Genomic DNA, 15,478 nt, shown 5'->3' with positions numbered 1-15,478 from the left:
CACAGAAAGACAAGCATCACATGTTCTCCCTCATGGGAAATCTAAAAAGCTGAGGTCATCAAGATTGGACAGGGAAAAGGGGTGGGGACGGATCATTGGTGGGTACAAAGTTTCAGTTAGTTGGCTGCAAGAAGTTCCGGTGTGCTGTTGTACCAGATCATAGTCGGCAGCCATGGGCCATACATTGCAGGGAGCTGGAAGAAAGACTTTTGAGGGCTTTCATCATGGGGATGATGAATGTGGGAGATGAATTTTTTTGACTGAGGCAGGAGAATCACTAGTTCAAAACCAGCCTCAGCAAAAGTGAGGCCCTTAGCAACTCAGTGAGGTCCCGTCTCTAAATAAAATACAAAATAGGGCTGGGATGTGGCTCAGTGGTTGAGTGCCTCTGAGTTCAATCCCTGGTACAAAAACAACAACAAACCACATTATTTTAAAAATGGAGAACTCATACATTAGAATTCACTGGAAGGGTATGCAAAATTATTATGTGTCCCAAAGTTAAGAAAAGACAAAGAAGATATAAAAGTGATATATATTAAACTGTTAGAGATGAAAATTTCAAAGAAGGAAATAAATGCAAAATACCAAATGGGATCAATGGTAGATTAGACGTGGCAGGCAAAAGAGATTAGTGAACTTGAAGACAGTGATAGAAACTATCAAAAATGACACACACATGGGGAAAAAAGAATGTAAAAAATACAAAGAAATAAAAGAGCCTTGGGGAGTCGTGGGACAACTCATGAGCCTAAATATACAGTGCCACAGTCCGGCTGGGCCAAATAACCTGGAGGTGACAAGCAACTTGAAGGTTGAAGCGGGAACTGCTTTATTACAGAGAAACTCAGCGGGAACTGAGCGGGAACTCAAGGTAGCGGGCACCCTAGGTAGTGGGAGCCGCTTTATTGCAGAACAGCAGAGGTATATATACCTTACTGATTACACACAGCTTGTCTCAGTTAGCGTCATATAGATACAGTAGTCAGCCAATAAGGAATCCCCACAATCTTAATGGCTCGGTGGCGTTGCCCCACAAACCACTCCTCCTGGCAAACTGCCAGGCACCATCTTGACTTGATTTGCGGTCCCCAACAACACAGTCCATGGGATTACTGGGGAGAGGAGGTGGAGGAGAGGGGAACAGAAAAATACTTAAAAGAAATAAGTGTTGAAAAATTTCCAAACGTGATCAAAACTACAAACCCAGAGATCCAAGAAATTCCATGAATAGAGAACACGAGAAAATGAGGGGCATCTTAATTAATTTGCTTAAAACCAATAGTGAAATTGGTTGATTTTCTTAAAAGAAAGCCTGAAAGGTGACCAGAGGTGTGTAGTGTGTGTCGGGGGGAGATGTTATATACAAAGAGCAAAGAAAGGGTGACAGCAGATTTTTCATTCAAACAAAGGGATGGTGGGAGCGGCACCTTCTCTTTCAAAGAAGAGAACCTCAACATTCCACTCATAATTCTGTATTCATGGAAAAATACCTTTCCAAAATAAAGGCAGAATAATGACATTTTCAGACATACAAAATCTGAAAGAATTCATCATTAGCATGTATTATACATGGAGTGATAAATTTCCTGATGTTAGACCAGGATAATTTGAAAGTGTACACTATATATTTTTTTGGTACCGGGGATTGAATGCAGGGCCTGTTACCATTGAGCCACACCCCCAGCCCTTTTTAATTTTGAGACAGAGTCTCCCTAAATTGCTAAGGCTGGACTTCAACCAGTGATTCTCCTGCCTCAGCCTCCTGAGTCATTGGGATTACAGGTGTGCACCATCGCACCCAGCTGAAGATATACTCTGTTAACCCAAACAACCACTAAGACCACAAATACAACAAATGAGATAAATGGAATTTAAAGTATTCAATGCAAAGGTTGTCAAAAAAAAAAAAAAAAGAAAGAAAAGAAAAAGAAAAAGAAAAGAAAGAAAAAAAGCAAATAGGGCCAATAGAAAACAGATAACAAGATGATAAACATAAACCAACCATACATATGTTAAACCTTAGCAGTTTGTACATTGTACACGTGTATGGGTCATTTTACGTTGATGCCACCTTAATGCAGCTTACTGATAAAGGAAGAGAGGAGGATACGGCTTACTCCTGAGGTGCTGAGCTGCTCAGAGACATCTGTGTAAGTTTGCATCTGTGTGTGTGGTCTAGGCACGATTCTCAAACAGGAAGGTGGCTTTTTTCACAACATATTAAAGCATTTGTCCACAGCCAGGGAAGCTGTATCCTTCTGGGACCGATGCTGCAGCTCAAGATATTTCATGGGCTCCTCATTGGGAATAACCTTCACAGCCATTTTGTGACCCACCAGAGCTAATTAGCTGAATCATAGTGTGTAGTCACGCTTTAATCAGGAACAGAGACTTCCACCCGAAACTTGAGATTTGACTCAGAATACTTAGTATCAAAATATCAGACTTAATGTAAAAAGAGCAGGAAGTGCTTAGAGGCTTATTCAAGCTCCGTGGGCAGTCCCAACAGCAGCTTCATACAAGCTTTGAGCACATTTTTTTTTTTTTTAGCACATGGATGAAGCTCATTTTCATTGACATTGTATTAAATAGCCACTGAGATTTTTTTTGGATGGGGCGTAGCCCTGGATGGCAGGGCTTTACAGATTTAGAGTTAGGGAGATTTAGAGTTAGGGACTTAGAGTTAGACACAGATTTAGAGTTAGGGAAATATTCAACCTCACTTTGCCCATCCTGCTGTGTGATGCTGGGAAAGACACTTATTGTTGCAGAAAGCTCGGTCCTTGACCCTGACACCAATCCATTAATTGAGCTAAAGGAAAAAGAAGGTTTATTGCTTTGCTAACAAAGGAGAAACACAGGGGACTCCTGTCCCAAACGCTGTGATTCTGCCCAACCGCAGGAACAGAGGGCTTTTATAGAAGCGATTCAGAGAAAGAGATTAGGGAGGAGAAATCAGAAGGAGAAGATCAGGGGGAGAAGTTTAGGGAAAAGAAGATTGAGAAAAAGAAAAAAAATGTGTAAGTTTCAAAGCCACAAGGGATATAGTCAAAGCATCAGGTGAACCCCTGTTACATTATTACTGTGCCTCAGTTTCCTTATTTGCAGACTGTGGATGAATGTTAGTGCCATGGGACTGTTGTGAAAATACCTGCAAAAATGTGCTGGCAAAGGCTCAGTGGCTGAGTGCCCCTGAGTTCAATCCCTGGTACAAGAAAAAAAAAAAAAAAGAATGTAATGATAATTTAAGAAAAGGTTTATCCGTATGATGTTTTGTTGAGTGCTTACTATATGTAGCTCTGTGCTTGATGATGAACACAGTGGTGAGTTAAACAGACATGGAATAGGTCCTCATAGAGCAAGACCTGTGAGGATCATTGCTTGCTCAGTGAGCTGAAAATTAGATGAACACCAGAAGTATAATTACCAATTTTGATTGAGGAGAAGTGGGGGCTCCAGAGCTATTCTCTGAGGCCAAGGGAAGCTTCCCTGGGGAAAAGGACTTTGGAGGTGATACCTGGGGGTTGAGGAAGTAAGTAAATGAGACGAAGGATGGGAGTGAGGGCTAGTATATCCCTGGCAGAGGGAGGGCATAGGCCATGGCCGAGGCTGGAAGACACGTGCTGCTGTAGAGGAGCTGGAGAAGATCAATGTGGCTGGAGCTCAGAGCTTGTGATGGGTCTGGACAGGAAGGCAGGGACCAGATCATTCAAGTTGTAGAGTCCCTGGAGCTAATACCAATCGTCAGCCCCTAGAGGATTCTAAGCAGGGAAATAAGATCAGATTCGTATTCTAAAAAATCATTTGGGCTACTGGGTGGAAGACACACTGGAGAGAAGGAGGCAAATAAGGATTGGGGAAGAGAGTTAGATGTAATGTAGATGAGACATGATGACATCCTAGGATGAGGGATAGAATGTGAAGAAGATGATCGACGGACAGATGTGAGGGTCGTTGAACTGGCAAGACTCCGGAGTGAAGGAGATGGAGGAGTCAAAAGTAAGTTCCTTGGTGCCATCCACCCAGCAGAGAAATAGCTGGAGGAGGGCCAAGCTAAGGGGAAGAGGATGAAGTTGGTTTGGACCTACTGAGACCGGAGCATCCTTCAGAGACCCAGCGGAGAAGTAAGGGAGGCAAGGAACATGCTAGCCTGAAATTCAGATGCCCGAGTAACGTACCACCGGGCTGAAGTGAACATGCATGGTATAAAGGTGAACAGGGCACATCAAGTGATGATCTCATGTTTCTGATCTTTGACCCCAAGATTTTTTTTTTCATTCTGATATGCATAGAAAAGAATGTACCATTTGAGTTTTCAATTCCATACCAGTAGTGGATGCCCAACCAGGTCATTAGACAAAGACTCTCCCATCAACACAATGACTTGAAAGCAAAATATGAGAGCAGAACAGACTGCTTGAGAGCACTTGTACATGGCTGCCTTCCCAAGATGTCTCCTCCCTTTGCTGAAACAGGACTGCAGAGGAGATCTGGGCAGAATGAGATCTGGACACAGCTGGTTTCTTATACAACCAGAAGCATCTTACACACGGGTCACAGTGCTCACACTTCAATACAATAATAGTGTCTCCCAGAATTCACATTTTCCTCCAGCATGGCTTTATACCTCGAAACCCCCTTCATAGTCCAGTGAATATTGACACGGCTGATTAATAAAGCAAGAAGTGAGAGTGTGAGACAGGATCAAGATGATATTGACTCAAACATGCATGGGTAATGAAGTCTGTATCTCCCCGACTAAAAATAAACACAGAAAAATATCTGCATTAGAATAGCCTATAATGCTTCCACAACTCAGAATTAAGACTCAATTTTTTTTCCCCAACATAGGAGAGCTGGCCACTTAGAATATTATTGATTTGACGTATTTAGTTTAGCAAAGATATTGGGATGCAATGATGCCAGGCATGATGTAATGCCAAAGTTAAAATCATGTTAAAAAGTGATTATAGAAAAGGATAACAAATCCAATAAGTAGTTATATTCAGTATTTTTGAGTCTTTTAATTATGAAAACACTAAAAAATGTGTAGGTGGAAATAGCAGTTAAAGATATCTGAGAATTCTCTCCTCCATAAAAGCAATGAGGACATTGTTAATTTGGAAATTAATCTGGAAACTAACTGAAGGTATGCAGTAATCTGGGGAGTGTTTTGCCAAGAAAAGTGACTGAATCTCAGTAATGACAGTAAGCTTATGGCATTTTAATTTTCCCTATTTATACTCCCCCTTTCTAGCACTTCACTAAATTCGAAGATAAACATCTGTGATCCTAGTGAGAATCAGCAGCCCAGCAGCCATCAGAGGGGGGCAACATGGGGCTGGAGTTCCTTCTGGGTCTTATTCTTAGGAAATTCTCATTATTTGACCTGTATGCTCATTATTAGGAAGATGCCATTTGCAAACCATCTTTATTTGACCTGACTCAGAGCTTGCCCAGTGGGAAAAGCCTGGGGGAAATTGTCAAAAACAATGAGAGGTAATTGATTAGCTTTGTGGCTGCCTGAGGCCGTGGACAACAGTTAAAATAAACCATACGCTAGACTAAAAGCGTCAGGAGAGAAGCTGGGGCTGAGTTCTATCAGAAGAGCTCTGACATGGGATCTAGAAGACCATGCACAGAAATTGACAAGCTGTTCCTAAATTCATATAGAAATGCAAGGGACACATAATAGCCAAAAATAATCTTGGGGGAAAAAAAAACCAAACCAAAGTTGGAGGACAAATGTACTACAAAGATACAATAGTGAAGACAGTGAATTACTGGCATAAATATAGATGTAGATTAATGAAATAAGATTGAGATTACAGAAGTAAATCCACACATTTATTGTCGATTGATTTTTGACAAGGGTGCCAAGATGTTTCAATGGGGAAAGAATTATCTGTCAATAAATGGTGCTGGGACAGTTGGATATTCACACCCCCAAAATGTGCTTGGACTCCGACTCCTACCATATACAAAGATTTAACTCAAGGTAGATCAAAGACCTCAGTAGAAAAACTATAAAACTTGTAGAAGAAAACCTAGGTGCAGTTTATGGTGTTAGGTTAGGCGGTGATTCCTTGTTATGACAGCTAAATCACTGGCAAGCAAAGAAACAAATAGGCAAATTGGACCCAAAAAGATTTACAAAGTTTTAGACTTCAGTGGACACTGTCAAGAAAGAGAAAGGACAACACACATAACGGAACTATTTGTAAATTGTATGTATAATAGGACTCTAGATCCAAGACAGGTAGAGAACTCTTACAACTCAACAATAAAAAGACCAACAACCAATCCTCTCTGCTGACCTGTGAATTTCAGGACACTCAGTTTAAATTTCCCAAGTGCCATTAATCTTTTTTTTTCACTTCTTAATCTCAATGTGTCCACATTGTACCAGACATCTGGAATTTGCTTATCTTGCCATGTTCTGGCTATTTTTAAAGGAGTAGTGGCTTAAGGTACAAATACTTTCAATTTATTTCAAACGTCCATTAAACTGTGGCTTTTTAAATTCTTCTGCACTCCGTTAGTGGTTTCTTCTCAGTCTTCACGGGGGTTGGATGCCATGCTGACTATTGCTCTTCATTGCTCAGCAGCCGTCGGCCTGTGCTGTAGACTTTGAGTCTTTGGATGGGTCTTAGCTCCTCTCCCAGGTCTTTCCATTCCTGGTACTTTATGTTCTCTATTTTGACATTTGCTTTTTTTTTTTTTTTTTTTTTTGCCTCTATGTTTTTTATTTCCTTTTCCTCATGCTCCCACCCCAATGATCACAGGAATTATGGACACTTATGGACTCATTTTTCCACTGGTTTATCAACAAATGGGGGAAACTATGGAGCTCTCTTTACAACAGATTTTTCTTGGATTTTATGAGGAGGAAGGAAAAATGGTTTTACAATATTCCAGGGGAGAAAGAGCTAGAATTTATCACCATCCTTCCTCATTCTCGTGACTGTCACAGCTACATGCTCTGGTAGGCTTCCCAAGGTTCTAGGACAGTCGGCTCAGCAGACTCTAGAACTGCCCATTTGGAGGTGGTTACATGGTGGACATGTGGTTTCAGCCCCATCGCTGCTTCCTGTTTGGCCTTGGTCCTCACGTGTACAGACCCAGAGGCGCCCCCAAAATTTTACCAGAGTCTCCTCAGTGAATTAATTAGTTTTGTAGAATATGGCTGTGTTACAGCTGTGGAAAGTCCCCTAAAGCTCGTGCATTGGAAGCATGATCCCCGATACAGTCAGGTTCAGAAGTGGGACTTTTAGGCAATGAGTATGGCTCTGACCTCATCAGTGGCTTAATCTATTTGCTGGATTAATCCATTGACAGTTGAAAGGGCTGCTGGAAGGGGAAGTAGAGTTGGAGGAAGTACGTAGCTGGGCGCAAGGCCTCAGACTATACTTGGTCCCTGGATATCTCTCCTTCTCTGTGTCCCTCTCCTTCTTGGCTGCCATGAGTTGAGCAGCTCTCCTCTACCATGCCCTTCTGCCATGATTCTGTGCTCAATGGTGTTGGCTGGCCATGGACTGAATCCTCTGAAACCGTGAGCCATTACTGAACAACTTTCCTCCTCTAAGTTGTTCTTGTTGGGTATTTTGGTCACAGTGATGCAAAACTGAGTGACACAGTTCTCTTCTTCCATCTCCTCTGTCCCCCTTTTCTGAGATCCTGTGCAGTCCAGCATGTATGCCCAGCACATGGTTTTTAGCAAGTGCAGAGTCACAGAAAATATCAGGCAATAAGTATGGCTCAGGGACTGGCTGCTCTCTTGTGCCCTGCTGTCACCACCTGTCCCCTGGGCTTCTGACCGGGCTGGGCTTCCTCTCACCTTCAGAGGACACTTGTCCCTGCAGCTGCTGTCTGTCGAGCTGGCTCACAGCAGAAACCATACCCATCTTACCAGCAGGTGGGACCCGGCTACAGTTTCCTGAGAGAACCGTCTTTCTCCCCACCTCCCAGCGGCCCTCAATCCTGTTTTCCTTCTCTCCTCCTTTGCTTCCTTCCACCTTCTTTCTCAGCTTTCTTACAGCATCATCTTCCTGTGCCTTCCTGTCATGGTGGCCAATGGTTTGGTCAGTGTCTCGTGGCACCTGTGATTGGTAGGGGTGTTGGACACTGTGTCCCCTGATGTGGTCTATAAAATAGAAGCGCATTTGGGAACCTTGCTTGGGTGGAGCCTCCTTGCCCATTCCCAGAAAAAAAAAAAAAAAAAGGTTTAGAAAAGATCTGTGACCAAGAAACCCTTAAAACTTGATTTTCAAGTTCCTCAAACTTTCTGCGTAATGCACCTTCTTTCTTTCTTTTTTTTTATTGGTTATTCAAAACATTACAAAACTCTTGACATATCATATTTCATACATTCGATTCAAGTAGCAGCCGCTGGCATGTGTGGGAAGTGGTGTTGGTGGATCCTGGTGTTGCCCCCCGGCAGTGACTGAGGCTGCTCTCCAGTCTGGAGCTCTAGTCTATTCATCTGGTGATAGTGTCCTTGAAAGGCCCTGGACCTTGTGTGTCGGAATGAGGGGCCAGACAAGTAGCTCTCTACGGGGAAGGATGGGGGTGGGCAGTCATGGGGTAGTAAGCCCTCCATACCTGTAGGCCCCCAGGGAGCTGGGCCTTGCTGTAGGTGAATGAAGGATGGACCAGGGAGAGGGAGAGGGAGAGGGAGAGTGGTGGGGGAGAGTAAGGGGGAGAGTGAGGGTGAGAGAGAGGGGGAGAAGGAGGGGGAGAGTGAGGGGGAGGGAGGAGGAGAGGGAGGGGGAGAGAGGGGGAGAGGGGAGGGGTAGGGGGAGAGGGGAGGGGAGGGGAGGGGAAGAGAGGCTGGGGGAAGTAGGATGGAGGGACCAGCGAGTGCTGTGGTGTGACATGCTCTGCCATCTGCTCCCCTTGCCCGTCACTGCAAGGAAATCTCAAGCAATCTGTCAAGTGGGAGAGGAGAGCCCTCACTGCCTCTGCTGTGAGACAGGGCTCCGTGGGGGAGAATCCATGTAACACTTTTAATTAAGAAAACTGCAGGGGAATGGAAAGGCCCCCTTAGTAAGTGACGCTAATGACCAGCTGACACCCTGCCCCTCCCTTCCTGGGGAAAGTGAGGCTCGGCCACTAATTGGTATAATTAGCCCTGAAAAGAGGAGATTTCTCTCACTTCTTTCCTCCTGACCTGGGCTGGGAGCATCTGGGTTCTTCGTTTGTGATTGATTAGTGGCCCATTCTCTCCTTGTTGGGGGTCTTCACCTGAACCCCTTCTTGGGGTGGCTAATTGGGACTCTGAATCCTTCCCTCAAGGGCCTGCACCAGCTGGTCCCCAGGAAATCAAGGAGTTCAAAATGAGTCTTTGGCTCCTTAAAAACCCTTGCAAGGATTGGTTTGGATGTGTTTTTAGGAAGTTCTTTTCACGGTAAACTTGAATTCAGGCTTGAAGGGCTCTCTCATCTTTTAAAAAGAAGACAACCCAAAACAGGGGAGGCATGTGTTGCTATAGAAACAACTGAATGAGAATTTTATTTCCTACCACATCTATCGATCAGGAAAGAGGGGAGGAGGAAAGGAATCTGTCTCTGCTACCAGAGAAGAAAGAGTGAAACCCGGGTCTTACAAATCAGGACTGGATGGGAGGGGGGATCCTCCAGAGAGTTGGTGCCCGAGGAGTCGGGGTGTCGTGCCCCTTTTATAGAATTCAGGTTTCCTTTCTTCTCCTGTACCTTCCTCCCACCCTGCCTACTGGGTGACCAAAAGGCCAGAAGAGCGCCAACCAGGAGGTGCTGGCTTGCGTTGTAAAATATGGTCCTTCCCTCCCCTGGAGGCTGTTAGCAACCAGGAGGCCATGGGAGTGCTATCTACGCATTTCTTTTTCTTTGAAGCCACCTGTCCTTGCCCCTGTCTCAAGAGGAGACCAGAGACTGGCAATGTCATTAACAATTATTGAGAGAGGAGAGCCATGGAGGGGCTCCTTCCTCTCTTGGGCTGCGTCCTGGGGCTGAGGAGAGGTTTGGAGGGCATCCCGGGAAGGCCAGACTGCGCTCCCTGAGAAGGAAGGGAGAGATGGCCCTGGGGTGGAAGGACACCAGGAGTGTTCAGGGTGCTGCTCAATGGGGCTTTTGATGCTAGTTTGGTATAAAGTTCAAAAGCCCAAATAAGCTTCTTTGACAAGTTCCAACTCCAACAGACTTCAGAGTGAAATCTTTCAAAGGCATTCTATTAAAATGTGAGGACCTGGCTCGGATGCAGTGTTCATGAGCACCTCCAATTATTGAGGGATAATTGCCTTTAAAGTGTTTTATTTCTTTGAATCTCCTGCTAATGATGTAACCCCTTATGTCCAGCAAAGAGTACGTGTGGGTAGTATTTTATTTCCCTAACAGCGCAACTATTTAATTGCAGTCAGTGCTTTGTATCCTCAAGTTCTTCCTCTGCGAATTCAACCAACAACGGACCAAAAATATTTGGAAAAAAATGAAAAACTGTGTCTATGCTGAACATGTGCAGATAGTTCCCTTGTCATTATTCCCTGAACAAGATAGCCTGACAACCATTCACCCAGCTCTGATATTGTATTAGTTATGATAAGCCACGCAGGGATGACTTAAAGGACAAGGGAGGATGTGCCCAGGTTCTATGCAAATACGCAACATTTTGTATGACAGACTTGTGCATCTACAGACTTTGGTATCCTGGTACCAATCCCCTGCATATGCCGAGGGAACAACTGTACAGATAGCTTCTGGAATACACAAAGGGACTGTGCCTGGAGTTGGAAATATTTGGGTAATTGACAAATTCTGGGTTTTTGGTGATCCGTGAGCCTAAGGAAAGTCGTCCTATCTATAGCTCCAGGCATCAGGGCTCACCTATGAGGCTTCTGAGATAGCAGAGCTGAGGACCATGTTCTTAGTAGGGACAAATTCCCCCCAAGGCAGTGGACTTCATGGGAAGCAGCCTGCCAGCTGCAGCATGTTGATAGACTTCACCTCTCTGTAGGCTGTGTATCCCTACTTCTCTTTCCCCCTCATTATAAAATAAAATAAAATATCAGGTGACTTTTCTTATTGAATTACTGCAACATACTCAGAAATGCCTAGCAGATACTAACTTCCATCTGCAGGTGAAGCCAAAGTTCAAAAGGTCAAGTGGGGTGTCCCATTTAAATTTGAGCAAGTAGCCCAAGCTAGTAGGTAAGAAAGCCAGGACTTGAACCCATAGCCTCTGACCCCAAGTGTAACGCTCTCCTGACACAAGGCCCTTGTCTATCATGCAGCTCCATCCAGGCACAAGGCCAATCGACTTCAGTAGAGGAGGAAATGAGATGAGAGGTCTTAGGTTTCTGCTGTCTAGTCTTGGGTACTAATCCTCTGCCAGTCCTGCTTTGGACAGCTGCTTATCCGAAATGAAGCGTGGCTAACAAAGGCACGTCCCAGCCTGGTGCGCAGGAAGCTGAGGGTGTGACATGAAGGGTCTGTGTGGAATGAATGGCTCATGAACTGTGATTCCAAAAACAGAGTCAGGTGTGGAGAGTGAGTCGAATCCAGAAGACACCTGGGACTCCAAGAAGTGGCTACAGAAATATGGTCTGAAGGCCCAGAAGCTGTCATTTTACGATGTCCTTGCTGACTGCTCCTTCCGCCATGCTGATGGAGTCATTGAGATAAAAGCCAAACCGGAGAACGAGTCCCTGCAGACCAGTGCGGTAGGTGAAGTGAACTTGGGGAAGGGGGGCTGTGGAATTCCCATGGTACCCTAGCAGATCAGAAGCCCAGGGCAGGACCACATTGAAAGGCAGCCAGGAGAGAAATCCACTTATGTTTCCACGAAGAAAGAGGTTCTTTCTGCTTCCTGCCTTATTCTTCTCTAAGTGGTACCCGTGAGGCAGAGATCTAGTCTGGGAATGGTTTCTGGTAGTCTTAGTCTGTTTTGTGTTGATGTAACAGAATACCTGATGCTGGGTACTTTATAAAGAAAAGAGGTTTATTTAGGTCACAGTTTTGGAGGCTACAAGCCCAATATCAGGCAGCCTCTTCTTCTTGGCTTCCGGGGAGGGTCCCTTGGCTGCATTCCAACATGGCAGAGAAGTGGAAAGGGAAATGGACATATGTAGAAGGGGGCCAGGTTCTTCACTTTACAACAGGCGGCCAACGAGAACGCTAAGTCACTCTGTAAGACCAGCATTAATCCCCTTCAGAGCCAGTGCCCCCATGACCTTCCAATAGAGCCCCTCCTTAAAGGTTCCACTGCCTCTCAACACTGCCACACTAGGGACCAAGCTTCCAGCACACAGACCCTTGGGGGACACACTCAAACCATTTCCAAACCAGAACACTAGACACGTGAATTATGGATGAGCCATTGGCTGGGCCTGTAGAAATTCAGGCATTAGAGTCTGAATTATTCAACATTATGTCAAAAGAGAGGACTTGCAGTCTCCCACATTGAATGGAAAGAAGCAACTGCTGGTGGGTACTCCAAAGCAGGCATTTCGGTGGTTCTTGTCTTTTCACTCTCTCAAAGGTGCATTATTCCTGTGACTACCAGCCAGCACATAATGGATTCCCAGTAAATATAAAATCACTTTCTCCAAAGGGTTGTGGCCCCAGATGAGTGTGTTTTGAGAACGTTGAAAGCTGTAGTTCCATGGTGCTGAGTGGTTCTCATGGAAACAGAGCTTCTCACGGTGCCTGACTCTGGCTCCCAGTGGAAGGATCATCTCGTTCACAGTGGTTTCCACGCTCTAGCATCACACACAGGAGCCAGTAGGTCTGAGTGGAGCCCCAGGATTTGCATCAACAATGTCTTCACTTGTTTTGTGTTACCAAATACCTGAGGCCGAGAAATTTATAAAGAAAAAAGTTTATTTATCTTACAGTTCTTCAGATCAAAGAGCATGGTGCTGGCACCTGCTTGGTTTCTGGTGAGGTCCTCACGCTGTGTCAATTCATGGCAGAAAAGAAGGAAAGTGGGTGCAGGTGTAAAAGCACCCATTTGAGAGACTGAGGGGTAGCTGCCTCTTTATGACAATCCACTCTAGGGGTAAATAACCCAGTTCTCAGAGAGTTAATCCCACAAGAAAAACCCAATCTCTCTTAACAACGTCATCTCCTCTTAGAGGCCCCCACCTCCCTACACCGCCACATTGGGGACCAAGTCTCAACGTGGTGGGGATGAGCCATATTCAAACCTTGCAAGTGACAGTCCCCAGAGGACCCTGAAGCCACTAGACCAGGGACTGCACTTTGAGAAATAGCCACATGTAGAAAAGGAACCAAAAGACTTGAGATCAAAAGTTTAGAAGTACAGAAAGACTTAAGAAGTGTCCCAATATGAAAGAAAATCAGGATAAATTGAGCCTTCCAGATTCTTAAAACCTGAGAAAAGCCATTTTAGGAGGTGGTGAAGTCCCAGGTCCACACCAAGAGGTGAGAGTCAAAATGCCAACCAGAGCAGACCTGCTGGATACTCAGCTCCACGGAGCCAAGTGGGGAGGGAACCAAAGCCCTCCTCAAACACAGTATGGAGGCTCCGCTTGACATCAGGGTCACCACTGAGACCTACATAGATCCAGGCAGGGGAGACTCCTGTCTCTTTGATGTGTCTTGTGTGGCTGACCACTGGGCCCCGGGAAGGGCTGTTTCCCTCTAGCCGCTTCAGCCTCACCAAGTTGTGTCCTTGTCCTCTTGCTGCCGCGTGCTTACAACAAACTGCAGGAGAAAAATATAAAGTTTAAATTAGAAAAATGCAGAATGCAATTGAATTAGAAAAATGCAGAATGCAATTGAATTAGAAAAATGCAGAATGCAAGACCTGTTTCCTGGCATATCCTAGGATGCAGAGTCATTGCTGCCGTGCAGGGAAGATCTCATTTGTGTCCCCCCCCACTCCACCGCCCCAGCACAGTTTTCCAGTTTAATAGACATTAGTCAGTCAGTAATGATCAGGAAATCATACATAACTAAATTTCCATTTTAGAAATACATTAGACCCTGGATATTTAAAAACTATTAATCCCTGTTGATTTGGCTGTGGTCAGCCATGAGCCGTGACCACGTGTTAGGCCCAGAGCTAGCTCTAGGACCGATTTCTTCCTTACTGTTTCTTGACCATTTAAATGACATTTTAGGGGGTCAGCTTGAAGAATTTGCCTTATAAAAGGGGTCTTTTGCCTCAATTTTTTTTTGTGCTAATAATAACATGGCAAAGGTTGAGAATGATATAGTATAGCTCTTCTTTTCCGCAAACACCGATTTTGGAAAATATCCACACATAATGATGTTGTATTGGGGGGAAAAAGGATAGTTCTACTTCTAGTATTTAGACTACGAGTCCCCAAAATGAATTCAACCCTAAAATTGGGATGTGGATAAGGCAGATAGAAGCTGTGTCTGCCCAGTGGGCTCTGCCTCTGTTTCTTTTCTTCTCTCCTTTGTCTGTCTCTAAGGGACAAGGACAATTGTCCCACTCCCTCATCTTTTTTTTTAATCATTATTTTTAACTTATAAAGAGGAAATCTTTATTTCATCCGTGGTTCTGGAGGTGCCAGGACAAGATTGGGCAGCCAGGCTGATGTGGGCCTCTGTGGAGGGGACTGGCTGGCAATGGCTGGGACTCCCTCACCTCTTCGCTGGTCTCTCTCTGCCCTCGTTCATTCGTTCTCCTCTTTCGGCTTCACAGCAATAATGCCCTGTCTCTAGAGCTTTCCATCAGCAGATCTGCATTTGGTAAACTGCTCCTGTCCCCATTGTTGTTATTTCCCCATGCATAAACTCCCATCTTGGGCCAGTTTCTGTTTTGTTTTGTTTTTTAATTGAACTCATATTTGCTTCTGGTTTTGCTTCATTTGTTTCATTCCTTGGCTTCTCTTTAGAATTCAGTTCCTCAAAGGACTTGTAGACACGCCCTCTCTCCTCCCCTTCCATTCTCCTCCAGTGCCCTCCTGGACCCACTCCCATCTGGAGGGGCTCCCCTTTCACTCAGAGAGTCAGCCAGCGTCCTCTCCGTCCTCTCCATCAGCCACCAGGCTTTCTGGAGTCGGCTCCCTGGCCCTTTTCCTTGTGCATTTCCACCTTCGTCTCACACTTTCTTCCCTTGCCCACTCTCTCTGGCTACGCTGGTCTTCCCAAGATCCCACAAACACGCCAGGCAAACTCAGCTCTCCAACTCCCCCCGGGCCTGCCTGTGGCTGCCTGGCTCCTTCAGGTCTTTGCTCCTATTTCACCTTCTCCATGAAGTTTTTCCCCGCAGTTTTAACCTGTCCTGCCCTCTGCCCTCTGGCCTGGCAATCTCTCTTCTCCTTCCCTACCATATTTTTCTCCCAAACCCTGGGCATCTTCTGACCTACCACATTCTGCTTGGCTCATGATCTGGCTCCTCCCCTGCTAGTGTGAGCTCCATGCGGGCAAGTTCAGGGGTCTTTGATGTGCATTGTATTCCTGGTACCTGGCATGGAGTAGGGACAGATCATGTCACTGATGAGAGCAGT

General features: G+C 45.1%; 1 protein-coding gene across 5 annotated transcripts in view; it reads left to right on the top strand.

The window, feature by feature from the left end:
* The window catches only part of Vwa3b (von Willebrand factor A domain containing 3B), a 191,529-nt gene that overhangs the window by 64,397 nt on the left and 111,654 nt on the right, over positions 1-15,478 (top strand). For all 5 annotated transcript variants that reach the window (XM_071601860.1, XM_071601861.1, XM_027950669.2 and 2 more), the window contains one exon: positions 11,508-11,695. In XM_071601860.1, the coding sequence (XP_071457961.1) occupies positions 11,508-11,695 (188 nt within the window). The remainder of the gene's footprint in view (positions 1-11,507; positions 11,696-15,478) is intronic.

The sequence above is a fragment of the Marmota flaviventris genome, chromosome 14, assembly GCF_047511675.1.
Source record: "Marmota flaviventris isolate mMarFla1 chromosome 14, mMarFla1.hap1, whole genome shotgun sequence".
In the NCBI taxonomy this organism is placed as follows: Eukaryota; Metazoa; Chordata; class Mammalia; order Rodentia; family Sciuridae; genus Marmota; species Marmota flaviventris.
This window is presented reverse-complemented; position numbering and strand designations above follow the sequence as displayed.